At 45.0% G+C, this 18,607-nt stretch overlaps 1 protein-coding gene across 16 annotated transcripts in view; it reads right to left on the bottom strand.

Moving 5' to 3' along the window:
• Positions 1-11,798, bottom strand: part of caska (calcium/calmodulin-dependent serine protein kinase a) — a 740,678-nt gene extending 728,880 nt beyond the window's left edge. For 7 of the 16 annotated variants that reach the window (XM_038802091.1, XM_038802094.1, XM_038802092.1 and 4 more), the window contains exon 1: positions 11,174-11,796. In XM_038802091.1, the coding sequence (XP_038658019.1) occupies positions 11,174-11,232 (59 nt within the window). In that variant the 5' untranslated portion in view covers positions 11,233-11,796. Of the gene's footprint in view, positions 1-11,173 lie in introns of all 16 variants that reach the window. The other 9 variants (XM_038802096.1, XM_038802099.1, XM_038802100.1 and 6 more) reach the window with 3 other exon arrangements.
• Between the last annotated feature and the right edge of the window lie 6,809 nt (positions 11,799-18,607).

Below are 18,607 nucleotides of genomic sequence, written 5' to 3'. Positions count from 1 at the left end.
ACTACACTCTGTATGCTTCAACCGATGCCAATGCTTATGTAGTTACATTGTATATCTTGTGTTGCCCTATTATGTATTCTCATGTATTTTCTTGAATTTTGTTTAATTCCCTTCTCTAACGATCTGTTGAGCTGCTTGCAGAAAAATACTTTTCACTTTACCTCGGTACACGTGACAATAAACAAATCCAATCCCATCAACCCAAGATAAAAGTTTGGCACAACCTCGTGGGCTGAAGGGCCTGTTCTGTGCTGTATTTCTCTATCTCTATCTATCTATTCCCTCTCACTCGATTGCTTTTCTGTGTTATGCTGTGTTCCTATTCTACTAACAGTCTGTGTCCCCCTCCCCCTGCTGAATTAGTTTAAACTCCTCCCGACAACACTAGCAAACCCGCTGGTAAGGATGTTAGTCAGCTCTGGCTCAGATGTAGACTATCCTACTTGTACAGCTCCCACTTTCCCAGAAACTGTCCCAGTGGTCCAAGAATCTAAAACCTTCCCTCCTGCACCAACTCGTGAGCTACGCATTCATCTGCGCTAGTCTCCTATTTCTGTACTTGCACTGGGAGTAATGCAGATATTACAACCCAAGAGGTCCTTCTTTTTGGTCTACGACCTGAATTCTTGCTGCAAGACCTCCTCCCTCTTTCTACCTATATCATTGGTACTACAGTGTACCATGACCTTTGCCTGATCATCCTCCCCCTTCAGAATGCCCCTTGTCTGCTCAGAGATATCCTTGACCCTGGAACCAGGAAGACAACATACAATCCTGGAGTCGCTTTCACATCCAGAACGGCACCTATCTGTGCCTCCGACTATAGAATTCCCTATAACTATTGCTCTTCTGCGCTTTGACCGTCCCTGCTGAACAACAGAGCCAGCCAGGGAGCCACTGCTCTGCCTGCTGCTGTTTTCCCTGGATGCCCCCCTCCCAACAGTATCCAAAAGGGTACACTTGTTAGAGAGAGGGTCAGCCACAGTGGATTCCTGCACTGACTGCCTTCCCCATCTAGCGGTCACCCATCTATCTGTCTGCACCTTGGGCATGACCACATCTCTAAAACACCTGTCGTTGGCGCTTTCCACCACCTGCATGTTCCTAAGTGCATCCGATTGCTGCTCTAACCGATCCACATGATCTGTGAGGAGCTGCAATTGGGTACACTTCCTGCAGATGTAGCTGTCCAGATCGCTGGAAGTGTCACGGATCTCCCACATCTCACAACTAAAGTACTTTGCCACACCGACTGACATTTCTAGCACCAATTAACTCATTTAAAATAAATACTTATTAAATTAAGTTACAATTAATATTTGGTTCCCAACACTAGATTTCTACTATAAATATTAAATTAGAAATACACATTGTATTTTGCACAGATTAAAATGTTTAGTCACATTTAAACTAGTTTACATATTGGTGCAATTGTGTATTTTGATTACACAGCATATATTTTGAGTCTCCTGGCAAAGTTCTCTTTTACAGTAAGTAGCACGTTGCCTTTTTCCAAGATTAGAGCATTTTGTTGGTAGTGACGCCAGACTCCTAGTTAATGGTGAACTTAATAGAGTTTTGAATTGTCACTGGTTGAATCGCTATTCATGTAGCATCTGGAGCCAGTTGAATATACATCGCTGTTTTCCCTCTCAAACCAAGTTGACTGATGTATATTTCAGATGCTAGGCATGATTGCAAGGTGGGTGGTAGGAGAATGGGAAAAAAAGTGTATAGTATTCCATGTGCCAGATACGCATCTTATATGAGGTAAACAAGTATAGGTGATGTTAAACCTTTATAAAACTAGAAAGCAACAAACTGGACCTATTTTCTCGAGGTTCACGACATGCCCCAGATCGAAAAGGTAGACTCCTAGTAGCAAAACTCTGCAGTCATGTAGGATTAAAAATTGATAGAAGAGGCGACACAGTTGGCCGGGCTCAAAGAAAGAAAACCAACCAGTCCACACAGGCTGCATAATAGGTTGCTGAGGAAAGTTCATGGGGAAACTGCAATTGCTCTATCCACAATCTTCCAATCCTTATTTTATATGGGATTGATGCCACTGGAGTGAAGGTTGGAAATATTATACCCCTGTTTAAAAAAGGAAGGAGGGATACACCTAACAAATATAGGCTTGTTAGCCTAACACCAGAGGTGTGGAAATTTTGAGACATACTAATTCAGGGCAAAGTTTATGCTCTTTTTTGAAAAATATGGTTAAACAAATAAGAGACAGCAAGCATTTGTTCCAGTAAATTTGAAGTATTTCTATGTCAGATTGTTTGACTGGTCTGTGGAACAGCTTTCAAAATTTGACACAAGTCCCTAAACGTTAGTCAGGAGGGCTAGGTGCATCTTTGTCATGCTAAATTGTATAACATTGGTGGTTGGTGCATCCGGTCTTATTCTTAAGACCTATTTGTTGCAGTTTGCCATATGTGGATCATATGGGCAAGGACATCGGATTTTCTTTTAATAAAGGAATTTCATGAACCAGATGGGGTTTAATGACAACAATGGTCATGATTTCTACGGCAGAGTTGCACAGATTATTGGTAAGCAAGGGGGTAAGTGGGGTGCAGATTTGAGGTTACAACCAGATCAGCTTATGAAGTCCAGCAAGAAATCTTCAAACACCAGGTAACGGTCCAATAGGTTTATTTAGAATCACTAGCTTTTGGAGCGCAGCTCCTTCATCAGCTAGTGATTCCAGATAAACTGTTGGACTTTAACCTGGTGTTGTATGACTTCTTACTGTGCCCACCACAATCCAATGCCGGCATCTCCACATCAAGCTTATGAAGTGGCAGTGCAGCTCCGAGGGGCTGAATGGTCTAGTCCTTCTGCGTACTGATACTAGATTTTTACCACAGATTTATTTACTTAAATTCCCAAGCTGCTATTGTGGGAATTGAACTTGTGTCTTTGGGTCATTAGTCCAGTAACACAAGTACATGCAACATGTACCCATGTAAGATTTTTTTTGTTCAAATTCTGAACATTTGCAGGAAAAGAATACTCAATCCACTGTGAACCACAAAAACTGAAAAAGGCTTTCCATCTCACCGATCAAAAAAAATATCCCAGTGCATGCACATCTTAGGGAGAGCACATAAAACCCACAAGGTTTTTTTAACGGTCAATAACCAGACTGGCCTTTGGCAAAACAGGTCATGTCATTCTGTAAGCCCCATCCAATTCCGATCCAGCAAAAAGGTAAAAGCTACAATTGAATAAATCACTCAAGTCGCAAGCCTGAGGCATGAGAAAAGAAAGGAAAATACACACAGATGGCAAAACAAACTGAGGCAAGAATTGCAAAGGTCAGGAAGATGAAAGAGAGATAACAAGACAGAGGTGTAGAGAGGAAAAAAAAGAGGAAAACCAAACGTGAAAGAAATGAGAAAAAGCCTGAGACCAGCAGAAAATACTGATGCAGGGACAGACAGTTCCGAAGGTTTTTGTCCACAAGTCACACCACAAGGTGAATAATCGTGAGAAGCAGCGAGGATGGTGCATTTGGATTCTCAAAAATTATTAACTACCATATAGAAGCCTACAGTGCAGAAGGATGCCATTTGGTCCATTGAGTTTGCACCGACCCACCAAAACTTGTGTCTACTCCCCATCCTATCCCCGTAACTTAACCTGCACATCTTTGGACATCAAGAGGCTGTTTAGCATGGCCAATCTGCCTAATCTTGTAGGAGGACTGTGGGAGGAAACCGGAGCATCCGGAAGAAACCTACGCTGATGAGGGGAAAACGTGTAAACTGCATGTATAAACTCCACACAGTAACCGAAACAAAGGCATAACAAAGACCTTTTGTAAAAAAAATGATGTTAAATACAAAATAACAACCTGGATAAATGATGTCAGAAGAATAGAAGCAAAGAACATGAAAAATGAATTTCTTGGATTGGAAGGATACAGCAAGTGACATGCCCAGAATCAATGTTCGGAAATGTCATTCCCCATACTCAAATATGATGGAGACATGGGCATAGATAAAAAAGTTGTAATCAAATTAGACAGCATAGCAAATTGTGATGAAGAATGCAGGAAATTACAAGTCAAACAAATAAGAGTGGGAAGATAAACAGCAAATGCCGATAATTGAAGTGGTAAATTTTGGAACAAAGAATGGTTATATATTCCAAATAGTAAAATTCACAATGACATAGAGGAACAGGGTGGTTGGTACACATGTAACCAGGGGTTAGTGGATATAATTACAATTAGATATTTGAAAAGTTTTATTGGAGCTGGAATATTTAAAGGGTGGGGGAGAAAGGGGCAATCATTCAAAGAACTGCTTTGGCAGAGTAAGTGGCAAATCACTGGTCAGTAAATAAGTAACTGGGTAATTGAAGACTATAAACACTTTTTGGAAGGATTTTATTTGTGCAAGATGTTACTAAAATATATGGGTTACAAGTCACGACTGAAATCACACCAGCCTCTGCATTTAAGGTACACTCAGATAATTATATAGAAAATAAATAAAGGGTACAGCAGCATTGATGTAGATTGCGCCAACGTAGCGCTAGAACCAGCACAGTTTCAATGGACGCAATAAATTCTCATGTGTTTATGCTGTTTCTATCACTCTGACAATAATTTAATAAATACAAGTTCTTCCCTCTTGTACCTCAATTATCCTATCTTAGCATAATTTGGATTCTGCATTAATTTCTGAACAAATGACTCCTTCAAGTTCTTGGCACTTATGGTTAGTTAGTATGGTTAGCTACTACACAGAATCTTGGTGGGAAGAGACAGCTGAAGGTGGTTGGGGTCTCGGACACTAACCCCGAGGAACTTCTGCAGTGAATTCCTGGGACTGAGATGATTGTCCCTCAATTACCACAACCATTTTCCTTTATGGTATGACTCCAACCAGTGGAGAGTTTGCCCCCTGATTCCCATTGATAATAATAAATAATAATAATAATAATCTGTAGTCACAAGTAGGCCCACATTAACAGAGCAATGAAGTTACTGTGAAAAGCTCCTAGTCGCCATATTTCGCCGCCTGTTCAGGTACAGAGGGAGAATTTAGAATATCCAATTCACCTAACACGTCTTTCAGGATTTGTGGGAGGAAACCGGAGCAGCCAGAGGAAACCCACGCAGATACAGAATCATAGAAGTTACAGTGCAGAGGAGGCCATTCAGCCCATCGCATTTGTATCGGCTTTTGCAAAGGGCACCCTACCCAGGCCCACGCCTCCACCCTATCTCCATAACCCAGTAACCCCATCCAGCACGAAGGGCAATTTTGGACACAAAGGGCAATTTAGCATGGCCAATCCACCTAACGTGCACATCTTGGAGCACCCGGAAGAAACCCACACATACGGGAAAACATGCAGACTCCACATAGACAATGACCCAAGCAGTGAATCGAACCTGGGATCCTGGAGCTGTGAAGCAAATGTGCTAACCACTATGCTACCGTGCCGCTCATGCTAATTTTGCTAGGGCTCCTTGATGCTATAACTTGGTCAAATGCTGCTTTGACATCAAGAGCAGTTACTCTCATCTCACTTAGAGTTCAGCTATTTTGTCCCCGTTTGGAAGGCCCTGGCACAACCCAAACTCAGCAACAGAGAGCAGGTTATTGCGGAGTAATTTATATCAGAAAGATCATCTATGCACGTATCTGTGATATTGTCCACCTCATCCATTTCCATACTTTTGTTACTTCCAACTCAACTAACCAGTGATCTCCTGGCCAACCCCCCATCCTCCATAAACGTCACAGCAGCCGAAAATGTGCTACCCATATTTTATCAAAAGAAATTAGTGCAACAGGCCTTTTGGCCAATCGAGCCTACTCTACAGTTCTACATGATCATAACTGATCTTCTACCTCAGTTCCACCTGCCCCATGTCCCTTAATTTTCTCGGTATCCAAAATGCTGGTGGACAAGGAGAAGAGTGGTCCTCGGGTGAATGTGCTAAATTGGAGGAAGGCTAATTATAACAATATTAGGCGGGAACTGAAGATCCGAGATTGGGAGCGGATGTTTGAGGGTAAATCAACATCCGACATGTGGGAGGCTTTCAAATGTCAGTTGAAAGGAATTCAGGACCGGCATGTTCCTGTGCAGAAGAAGGATAAATGCGGCAAATTTTGGGAACCTTGGATAACGAGATATTGTAGGCCTCGTCGAAAAGAAAAAGGAGGTATTTGTCAGGGCTAGAAGGCTGGGAACAGACAAAGCATGTGTGGAATATAAGGAAAGTAGGAAGGAACTTAAGCAAGGAGTCAGGAGGGCTAAAAGGGGTCATGAAAAGTCATTGGCAAATAGGGTTAAGGAAAATCCCAAGGCTTTTTACACGTACATAAAAAGCAAGAGGATAGCCCTCTGGTTGGCCCACTGAAGGATAGGCAAGGGAATCAATGTGTGGAGCCAGTGGAAATGAGCGAGGTACTAAATGAATACTTTGCATCAGTATTCACCAAAGAGAAGGAATTGGTGGATGTTGAGTCTGGAGAAGGGTGTGTAGATAGCCTGGGTCACATGGAGATCCAGAAAGACGAGGTGTTAGGCATCTTGAAAAATATTAAGGATTGGATTGGATTTGTTTATTGTCACGTGTACAGAGGTACAGTGAAAAGTATAAAAGGTAGACAAGTCCCCAAGGCCTGACCCCAGAATACTGAAGGAGGCTAGAGAGGAAATTGCCGAGGCCTTGACAGAAATCTTTGGATCCTCACTGTCTTCAGGTGATGTCCCGGAGGACTGGAGAATAGCCAGTGTTGTTCCTTTGTTTAAGAAGGGTAGCAAGGATAATCCAGGGAGCTACAGGCCGGTGAGCCTTACGTCAGTGGTAGGGAAATTACTGGAGAGAATTCTTCGAGACAGGATCTACTCCCATTTGGAAGCAAATGGATGTATTAGTGAGAGGCAGCATGGTTTTGTGAAGGGGAGGTTGTATCTCACTAACTTGATAGAGTTTTTCGAAGAGGTCACAAAGATGACTGATGCAGGTAGGGCAGTGAATGTTGTCTATATGGACTTCAGTATGGCCTTTGACAAGGTCCCTCATGGTAGACTGGTACAAAAGGTGAAGTCACACAGGATCGGGGTGAGCTGGCAAGATGGATATAGAACTGGCTAGGTCATAGAAGGCAGAGAGTAGCAATGGAAGGGTGCTTTTCTAATTGGAGGACTGTGACTAGTGGTGTTCCGCAGGGATCAGTGCAGGGACCTTTGCTGTTCGTAGTATATATTTATATATAAATGATTTGGAGGAAAACGTAACCGGTCCGATTAGCAAGTTTACAGATGACACAAAAGGTTGGTGGAATTGTAGATAGCGATGAGGACTGTCAGAGGATACAGCAGGATTTAGATCATTTGGAGACTTGGGCAGAGAGATGGCAGATGGAGTTTAATTCGGACAAATGTGAGGTAATGCATTTTGGAAGGTCTAATGCAGGTAGGGAATATATAGCGAACGGTAGAACCCTCAAGAGTATTGAAAGTCAGAGAGATCTAGGTGTATAGGTCCACAGGTCACTGAAAGGGGCAACACAGGTGGAGAAGGTAGTCAAGAAGGCATATGGCATGCTTGCCTTCATTGGCCGGGGCATCGAGTATATAAGAATTGGCAAGTCATGTGGCAGCTCTGTAGAACCTTAGTTAAGCCACACTTGGACTATAGTGTTCAATTCTGGTTGCCACACTACCAGAGGATGTGGAGGCTTTAGACAGGGTGCAGAAGAGATTTACCAGGATGTTGCCTGGCATGGAGGACATTAGCTAAGAGGAGCGGTTGAATAAACTCGGTTTGTTTTCACTGGAACGACGGAGGTTGAGGGGTGACCTGATAGAGGTCTACAAAATTATGAGGGGCATAGACAGAGTGGATAGTCATAGACTTTTCCCGAGGGTAGAGGGGTCAATTACTAGGGGGCATAGGTTTAAAGTGCGCGGTGCAAGGTTTAGAGGAGATGTACAAGGCAAGGTTTTTTTTGTACACAAGAGGGTAGTGGGTGCCTGGAACTCATTGCCGGTGGAGGAAGTAGGGGTGATATTGGCATTTAAGGGGCATCTTGACAAATACATGAATTGGATGGGAATAGAGGGATACGAACCTAGGAAGTGTAGAAGATTTTAGTTTAGACGGGCAGCATGGTCGGCATGGGCTTGGAGGGCCGAAGGACCTGTTCCGTACTTTTCTTTGTTCTTTTGTTCAAACCACAATTCTGCAGGAAATCTCACTGATCCATCACTCTGTGCTCATTGCTCTCCTTCTCCAATCTTTCGATTGTATGTCTACTTCCTTCACCCCGCTATTGGTAGCTGCTCACTTAGCTATCCGTGTCCTTTTGTTGAAATCCCTCTCCAGCATACATTTGGAATCTGAATCCATGCAAATCAGTAATACACCTGCCCACTACAAAAGAGTTTTATCAGCATTATGATTGACTATTTTAAATAAATAATATTTTTGCTATTACTCTTCTTTTCAATTCAAGGTAAGCAAAACTTTTGTTTGCAAGTTTGGAGAGGGGGCGTTGTTGGGATGAAATAGCAAGTTATTCTACTTGTACATTCACGTTTCAGAAGGATTAACTAGAGGTCAGCACCATAAATTGCTGTCAAGGGTATCAAACCAATGTATGGTCAGGTTCAAAGTTAACAAAAATTCATAATGTGTCATTTCATCTGTTGCAACAAATTCTTTTTAAACAAAATCCATTATAACAAAATGACTACATTTCTAACTTTTCCAAGCTCTGATTAAGAAGTCATTAACCTGCAATATTAACTCTGCTTTTCCTTCCACAGGTGCTGCCTGACTTGCTGAGTACTTCCCACATTTTTTGCTTTTATGACAAAATGAACACTTTTTAAAAATCCAACTCTGTTATTGCAGTCGACAAGCAAGAATGAGTATGCACGAGTAAGGCCTTTCAAACCATCTATGTTGTTTTTCTATGCAAGCCTAGAGTCACCCATCACCGAATCTAACTTATTCTTGAAAGATTCCAGAGGGTGTGCTGCTGCAGCCTGATCTAAGACTATTCTGGCTATTAATTGATGTCACAATCTTTTCTATGTACTTTTGCTGAAAATCCTTCTACACTCAAATTGTTAAAGGTTTGAAAAAAAAGAGTTTATTTAAAAATCACCGTCTCAAGAAATGCTTTTATATAGCAGCTTTAATGGAGTATTTTTTTCCAAGGCACTTCACAGGCACATGATTTTGACAAAAAAAACAAAGATTAACATACGTGACCTAAACTTTAATAGTAGATTGGAGATACAAAGAAGAAATTTCAGAACTCAGTCCAGGTGGCTGAAGGCACGGTCACCAATTGTGGGATCCGAGAAGAGGCACAAGAGGCCAAAGTTCAGAGAACACATATTTCCAAGGGTTGAGAGCCAGAGGAGGTCGGAAACAGTGATAAAACAATGGTGAGATTTGAACACAAGGATGAGAATTTTATAGTCCTTCCCATTTCCCTACCTAAATTAGGTACTGTAAAACTGATTAGTATAGCTTCACTCAGTACCATATGGTCATTGAAAGGCAATCTGTGTAAAATTGTGAAGGACAAACTTAGTAAATATGGTCCTGATTGTCAAATCAAAAGGCATTTGCTCAATTTGTTTTGTTTATACATTATATTTGGTCATGTCATTTCACAGGAACACAGCTTCAAAAATATTACAGATATCATTGCTTCTTGTCGAGACATGACCATATCAAAATATTTATACCACATCTATGATGGTACCCTCTCAACTATTCACACACAACAATATTAAGTCACATCAGTTTTCTAGAACTGCAAACAAAAATCAAAACGCTTTTGCTACATATGCCATAAAATAAAGCTTAGAAATCAAAAGATTGCAACATAATCTCAGATGAAATTACAGACATGAATCACTTGCACATGCTCTAGAAACAGTTATTGTTCAAATTATACATAACTTTTTTAAAAACATACAGCAGCATACAAAAAAAACATTTAAAATTTCATGAGATAGCTTGACCCTTTCAGGTTTTTAACACTGTGCATTGAGGGCCTTCAGTAAAATTTGCTTCGTAAGGGTTACCTTTAGATTGTACTTTAAAGAGGCAATGATATCCTTTGAACTACATCAAAAAAAGCTTGTCATAAAAAATGTAGTTTTCCCAAGATAACATATAAAGAAGCATAACACTTGAAAATATACTTTCAATTATGGATTTCTGAAAATATTCACCAACATTACCATTCTGATTACATAACAGCAATGAAAACATTTTACATCTCTTCGGAGTAGGCCAAGGAAAACAGAAAACAATCCTACTATTTGGACATAATTAAAAGTAAATACTTTTCAATAAGTTTCTGAACAAATAAAGATAAATGAGGTACAAAAATGAGTATGATGGCAATAAACGTGCATACTCCATATCCTACACAGCTATTTCAGAATAGTCGATAATAGAAATAACCAAATGACCCAGCCTGCAAGGAAGACGGTCAACACGGATAAACATTTTAAATGAACAATGAAAATTTTACAGAAAAATCACTATAAGGACGACTACTTCACAAGAGCCTTTTTTGTCCTCACGACAATGAAAACGCATCTCAAATTCGGTTTATGAAAATGGACCATTCCGTATAACGCTAACTGATAAGCTTTCGGAATCGAATTATAATATAGCACATTAATGCAGGTGACAGAGTGTAATTTCTGAGTTTTGCGGGTAACCGAAGCTACTCATTACTTCCTAGGAAGATAAACGCCTGATGCACCGCTCCATCAAAAGGTGGAACTGGATCATTCAGATGCAAAAGACCACAGCCACAGCAACGGTATCGATATTTCAATTTCAGTTCAAATATTAAAAAGTAAATAATGTCCACAATCAACTGCTTTTACAATAAAAGGTAGAAAATTAATATCGATTGGTTTCTGAATTTTTTTGATTTTTAAATTTTATTCGTTCAAATTCATTTCCAGATTTATTTCAGAGATTATGCAAAAATACTAAATAAACCCCATCTCGGCCTTATCCTGTAATCCATTGGAAACAGGGAGGGCCTGTCCTGTAAATCCACGAATGAAACCACAACCGAAAGACATCACATTCGGGCTGCAGTTTTATTTTCTACTTAAATATACATATATAAAACACACTTACTTGCCAATCACTTCACACAGCTCATATACATCTTCAAACAGGACGTCGTCGTCGGCCATAGTCGATAATTAAAATCAGAATTTTGAGAATGGGATTTCAAAGTAGAAAAATAACTCCCCAAGAGGGCGAATCGATGAAATCGGTTTCCCGTGCAGGTCAGTTAAGGAATTCAACACACACTGAAAAGAAAAACAATGAGAATTTCCAGACAGCGCCAGTGAAAGGAGAAGACTGATTGATAGTGAAGCAGCCGGGTAAAGCAGGCTGCTGGGCTCCCACTCGGCGCTCTTCTCCTTCTGGCGACCCCACCTTCTCTTTTCTCACTGGTTTAAAAACCCGATAATCCACAGTCCAAGGCTTCTCCTCTCTGGATGTAAACTGCTCCCTAAAAACCCAGGCCAAGACCCGGGAATTATTCGCAATTAAAAGAATGTGTGATTTTTTTTGTAAGTGTATCACCGCCGACGTTCTTCAGACCATATTAGCACTTCTTCCCAGCCCTGCAGCGTTGCTGTTGATGTCGGCCCGTCCCCTGTCGGTGCGCCGCTCGCTTTCAGGCGGCGGTTGGTCGGAACGGAAGCCACCAATCAGCGGCCGCTCCTCTGACTGCCCGCACTCTGGCTGCGTCAGCACCGAGCTCGCGGGAGGCTCCCTCTGCGCACGCGCCGCAGCCGCTCGCCCAACCCACCCCCACCCCACCGGGTCCAACACTGCGCAAGCGTGAGCCGGCAAGCCCTCTCAGCAGCTGCGCAGAGCGCGTGCGGCTGGTTTTTCCCTACCCAATTTGGCAACTCGCACCTTGTCAACGGGTTAGTCCGTGCTCCTCTTGACAAATGGAAAACTTAATTTGGCGATATATTTGACATTTTGAAACCTTTTATTGTGTTGCACGTTGTAGTAGGCGAGCGGGCGACCAGTTGGATTATGTACTGTCAACTCATCTGATGTTGACCTCTTCTTCCATGCCTTTATTATCTGCCAATTTCATGATGCCAGTGCTGTCTTGGTAACCTCTATATTCTAGGCCTCCTCAATGCTCTTCCAAAGCTCTGCGTCCTTCCCCGCCCCACTCTTCCCATCCCTTCCCAACAAAGAACCCTCCCACCCGACTTACTCATTTTTCCAACTTCTTCCATCGGGCAGGAGATACAGAAGTCTGAGAACATGCACGAACAGACTCAAAAACAGCTTCTTCTCCACTGTTACCAGACTCCTAAATTACCCTCTTATGGACTGACCTCATTAACACTACACCCTGGTGTGCTTCATCTGATGCGGGTGCTTATGTAGTTACAAGGTGTATCTTGTGTTGCCCTATTATGCCTTTTCTTTTATTCCCTTTTTCCATGTACTTAATGATCTATTGAGCTGCTTGCAGAAAAATACTTTTCACTGTACCTCGGTACACGTGACAATAAAATCCAATCCAATCCAATCCTGTTGAGCTATATTGTCTACTCGTTCCCCAGTGCCTCAGCTTTAAAATTCTCCTCTTGTGTTTAAATCCCTCATTCTTCGCCCACCTATCATATAGTCATTGTTGTAATTAAGATAATGTAGCAGCCAATTGACCCACAAACTACATTGTAATAATGACAAGATTATCTATTATAGTCATGTTACTTAACCGATAAATATTGGCCTGGATGCCATGGATAAGCTCACCAGCTCTTTGAAATTGCATTATATGATATTTGATGCAACTTCATTTCATCCAAAAGACAGAAAGTGTAAAATCATTGCCAGCGCCAATATGGTGGGACAAATGACCACATTCTGCACCGTAACAATTCTGTGAAATAGTAAAGGAAGAACAAGACACATGCCCATGCCTTACACAGATATGGGGACAATAGCTGCAGTACCTCTTGGTCTGCAACATAACCAGAAGATGGAGAGGAGGTAGAAGGAAGAAACTGCATGGAAGGCAGTTCAGGGACCAGCACTTCCATTTTACTTGTATGAGGAGGTAATACTTCACTAAAAAGATAGCCGCAGTTATGCAATCCCCCTCACACTGACCACTGGAGGCTCAGAAAAGAGTTTCCCAATGGTTGTGAAGGTTATCATCCTTGCGGGCAGGAGCAGGCAACATCAGTTGCATCTCACAGCTCAACATTCATTGATGTATCAAGGGGCCACAGTGACATTGGAAGAAGAGTGAAGAGGGAACACCATAATGAAAGGACACGTGAATTCACCAGGACAGTGGACTTCCCGATGATGCAGGACACCAATGATTGCACACATGTGGCTCTTCAGGCTCCTCACACCTACAACAGCTCTCTCAATGTGCGGTTTGTGTGCAGTCATACCAAGTAGTTCACCTTGGTGAGTGCCTCCTTCCCTGGCAGCACTCACAATGCATTGATCCTGTGCCAGGTAAAGGCAGGGAATCTTATTGAACATAGTCCGTGGTCCCTATGGGGGTCGTAATACCTTGTCCCCCGCCAAGTCCGTAGAAATGCCCGTTCTCCGAGGAGGCGTCGGGCGTCTCAGCCTCCTGGGCCTCGATGGGCGGAGGTGACGCCAATCTGGGTGGTGCTCTAGGATATCTAGGCAGTGACCTGAGTATCCTGAGCCTGCTTTGGCGGTTCCTGTGCGGCACCAGACGTACTCTAAGTGGCAGCTAGCTTCACAAATAGAGATCCAGATCAGTTGCCCTGAGCACCACGCCCGGGGCCCATGTGGAACCGGTGCCAAAATTCCTCACTTATACGGCGTCCCCTGGCTTGCAGCTGCCTGCGCTGACCAGCGTCTGTCTCTGAGTGGTTCTGTCACTGGCAGATCCGTGCATCGATATCCGGAATGACGAGACTGAGGTGTATCCTGAGCCGATGTCCCATCAGCAACTTCGCCACTCCCATTGTGACATAAGGAGTCGTCCGGTAACTGAAAAGGAACCGGGCCAGCCTCGGCTCACAAGATACAGTGGTCAGCTTCTTCATGGCCCGCTTGAAGGTTTGGACTGCCCATTCAGCCAACCCGTTCAAGGCCGGGTGATACGGGGCTGTCCACATGTGTCGGATTTTATTCAAGGCCATGAATGACTCAAACTCCACACTGGTGAAGGCCGCGCCATTATTGGACACATTGCTTCCGGAATGACATGGGTACTGAACGTATGCCCCAGTCTGTCAAGAATCTTTTCGTGATTTTGGTGTGTACTTTATGGACTTTGAGCCACTTCGAATTGGTGTCCACCATTTACAAGGAACATCATCCCCTGGAATGGGCTGGCGAAGCCCATGTGCCGCAGGACCACGGTTATCCAGGCTATTCCCAAGGGTGAATGGCAGCAGCAGTTGGGGACTTCTGGGTGCCCTGGCAAGGGCTGGAGCGCGTGTCACGGTTTTCAATGTTGGAGTCTATCCCGGACCACCAAATGTAGCTGCGGGCAAGCATCTTCATCTTGGATACCCCTTGGTGTCCATTGGAGAGGCCTTGCAGCAAAGGTGCACTACTGCGTTGAGAGACGAATACCTATGTCCCCCATAACAAAATACCATCCTCCACACTAAGTTTTGGGAGCTTTGTTGCAAAGACCCACAGGTTATTGGGCAGGGCTCTGTGTTGGGCTCCGTCCTGGACCATGTGCCAGACTCAGGGGCCGGGATTCTCCAAAATCCTGGCTAAGCGTTGACGCTGGCGTGTTTCATGCCAGCGTCAACAGGCCTCTTATCCCAACAATTCAGTGGCTCACAGGGGGCCAGAACGGCGCCGGAGTGCTGCACACAGCACCGGCGGCGATACGTGGCCCTGCACTGCTAGCGCGGGCATGTGTGTGGTGACCGTTTCCGCACCGGCGCATGCGTGTGGTGGCTGTTTCCGCGCCAGCACCGCGCAACATGGCTAGCAACACAGCGACCCAGCGCGGAAGAAGGTAGGCTTCCACCAGATCGCGCCCATCAATCGGTAGCCCCCAATCGCAGACCTGGCCATCGTGGAGGCCCTCCCTGGAGTCTGATCACCCCGCCCCCCCCCCACCAGGACGGCCAGCCCGGCCGAGGGTCCGAGCTCCCGCCAGGTGGTACCAGGTTGGAACCACGCCGGAGGAACCCACTCACGGAGAATCGAACGGCCCCCGACCGGCGCCGCGGTGACTGCATACACGTGACTGGCATAGATTCTCCGTTCGCCGGAGAATTGCGTCCCGGCGTCGGAGCAGAATGGAGGGAATTTCTGGCGTCACTGGCGATTTTCCGACCCGGTGCGGGTTTGGACAATCTTGGCCAGGATGTCTGTTGGTCCATCTGGCTCCACTCTCTGATGTGAGCTGCCATGACCAGCAAAGGGTGCATGGAGTGGAGGGCCACTATGACGTCTGCAGCCGAGGTGGATGCCAATGGCCTTGTGGAGAGGGGCAGGTGGCCCAATGCACGGCATGCGGCATGTGTACTCCTACACCGCCAGGAGTAACGTCCACCACTGGACCCTCTCAGACGCGATCGGGGGAATCATCCGATTCTCCTTGAACAACCCGAGCAGAGGCTGTGGTCTGTATAGACCGTGAACGCATGGCCGTAGATGTATTGGTGGAACTTGCGCACTCTAAACACGACAGCCAGGCCTTGCTTCTCGATCTTGGCGTAGTTACGCTTGGCAACGGCAAGTGTGCGAGACCCGAATCCAATCGGCCTCTCTAACCTGTCGGACAACCGGTGTGTGACAACGACCCCCTGTTGTAAGAGGAGGAGGCGCACATGAGCAGAAGTCGTTTTTCAGGGTCGAAGTGCATAAGCAGCTTCTCAGAAGACAGCCACCGCTTGACCTCTTGGAATGCCTGATGGAGGGGACCCCATTCCCATTGGTGCTCTTTCTTCAACAATTGACAGAGCTGGTTAAGCAGTGTGGATAAGTTGGGGATAAATTTCCCGTAGTAATTAATGAGCCCCAAGAAAGAGCGGAGCTCGGTCTGACCTTGAGGGATGGGAGCCTGTTGAATGGCCCGCACTTTGTCTTCCACCGGGTGAAGGCCATGCCTGTCTACCCGAAACCCTAAATAGGTGACCTAGGGGGGCATTAAAAACGCATTTCTCCCTGCAGAGGTGGATGCCGGCCTGTTCAAACCGCCAGAGGACTTCTGCCAGGTTCTCCAAAGGCTCATTGTTCAAGGTCCCGGTGATGAGTACTTCAGCCAGGTATACGGCCACCCTGGGTAGGCCTCACAAGATGTTTTCCATCACTTGCTGGAAATCACACAGGCCAATGAAACCCTGAATGAAAGTGGGTGTATTCGTACAACCCTCTGTAGGTATTGATGGTCACGAACCTCTGGGAGCTTGGATCTAGGACCAGCTGCAGATACGCATGGCTCATGTTGAGTTTTGTGAACGTTTTTCTCCTGCTGTGTTTGACGTACAGGTATTCGATACAATGGACCGGTTATCAGTCGAGGCGAGAAACCTAGTTCACTTTCATCGTGTAGTCCTGCATCAACGCACGGATATGTTGTGTGTTAACACTGGGACCATTAGCGCAGCCCAATCGGTGAAGTGGACGGAGTGGATGATACCCAAGCACTCCAAACAATCCAACCCTCCATCGACCTTGGGGCGTAGTGCGGTTAGTATTGGATGGGCAAGAATATAGTGGAGTTATGCATTTTCATCTACACTGATTTTTCCACTGCGCATTTATTGTGCCGAGGCCTTTGGCAAAAACTCCAGGATATTTCACCACAACTCCTTCCAGGCCATGGGTACATATATGGCAAACGTATTGCCAATTCAACTTTAAATGGCACAACCAATCGCGGCCCAGTAAGCTGGGTCCTCCACCACAAACTACCACCAAGGGCAAGCATGCTGACTGGTCCTTATATGTCAAAATCACATGGGCGGTGCCCTCAATGACCAAGGGCTCCCCCATTATGTAGTCAACCGGGCATCTGTGACCCGAAGGTCCAAGGTCTGGAGACCAGCATGGATCATGGCTAACGTCCGGCAGCTGATGACTGAGACGACTGCTCTGGTGTTGAGCTTCATGTCAATGGGGTATCCATTTACCTTCAGTGCAGTGCAGATTGGTGCGACCCTGGGGGCTCTAACACAATGTAACTGCTGGTATGTGTCTTCCTGGTCCTCAACATAATATGCTTGGCCTCTAGAGGGATGGTAATGCCTGGGGAGCTGACAGGGAATGGCGCCTCTACGGACTTGTCTGGCATCCCGGTCCTGTTCACGGCTGCATGCAACCGCCACCTTGGTGCTGCAGCTCAAGGGTGTCACCACGGTCGCTCCCGGGTGCATCATGGCGACGGTCTCGGCTCCAGCAGCTGGTCCCGCTTTGCAGAGGCTCGCGACTCGTTGCGGCTGGTCGGCGGCCCTCCAGCGACCAAGGTTTAGGGCTGCTAGGCCCCGTAGCTTTAGGACCACGCACTCTGTGCTATCCTGGGAAATGGCGATGTCTACCACCCATTGGAGGATTAAGTGGGCCTCCACAAGAAGTAGTTTTAACGCAGTGAGGCTGATAGTCTATTTGGTAGACGTAAGCTAGAATTGCAAGACCTGAGGGGAATCATCAGTGTGAGACTGAGGTCAGTCAAGTGGAAGCGATTCCTCAGAGAGATTTCTACAGTCTGCAGGTTCTAATGGAAGCCAAACCTTAGATGGTCAAAATCAACTGATGACTGCAACACTTCGCGAGTGTGGAAGATTGCCGGGTACAAAGAATGCTACCTCAGCAGCAAACAACCTTCTCACACCCTTTTAATCCCTGTTATTTTCAATCCTTTCCCTACCTCGACCATGTGTCTTTCTTGTGTGTATCTGGGTGAAGGGTGGGACGGTGTTGTGGGGCTGGAATTGACCACACACTCGCCCAGGATGTCATAACACTATGCATCACTGTGCTTGGGTGCTCAACTACCATAGCTGACTAATTAATTTGTGGAAGCATGGCGAGGAGTGTGTATGGTTGATATGATTGGAACATGTGTATGTGTGAGATGTGATATAAGGATATTAGGGATGAACCTTGAGTGCCAGTGTATGCTCCTGGGCGATTATTAGGTATGTGATATATTGAGCAGTGTGAGAGGTGATGAGCAGAGGCATTCACTTTCCTTGGCCACTTGAATGAGGTAATTGAACCTTTTTCAACACTGCCGTCAGGTTGCTGATGCCACAGTTGTGGCATTAATTACCGTTGCAGTCTGCTCTCTCTTTCCTCCCAGGATAGTCTGTTTGGTCTCCACATGTGTCAACAGTGTTTCCCGGCAGCATCAATGAACAGGGAGCCCTCTCCCTTCAATTTGAATCTTCCATTGTGAATATGAAACAGCCTTCCCTCCATTTATAAGTTTACCCTTTATAGGGACTACACCTTTAAAAACTTGTTGGCCCTTCGCAATATGCAGAAAACACTGACATGCCACAAGAGGACTACAGAATAGAAGCTGCTTTGTCTGCTGCAGTTATGGAAATGAGGTAG

This window comes from Scyliorhinus canicula, chromosome 7 (assembly GCF_902713615.1).
Source record: "Scyliorhinus canicula chromosome 7, sScyCan1.1, whole genome shotgun sequence".
Classification (NCBI taxonomy): Eukaryota; Metazoa; Chordata; class Chondrichthyes; order Carcharhiniformes; family Scyliorhinidae; genus Scyliorhinus; species Scyliorhinus canicula.
The sequence above is the reverse complement of the archived record's forward strand: the minus strand, read 5'-3'. Positions and strand labels throughout refer to the sequence as shown.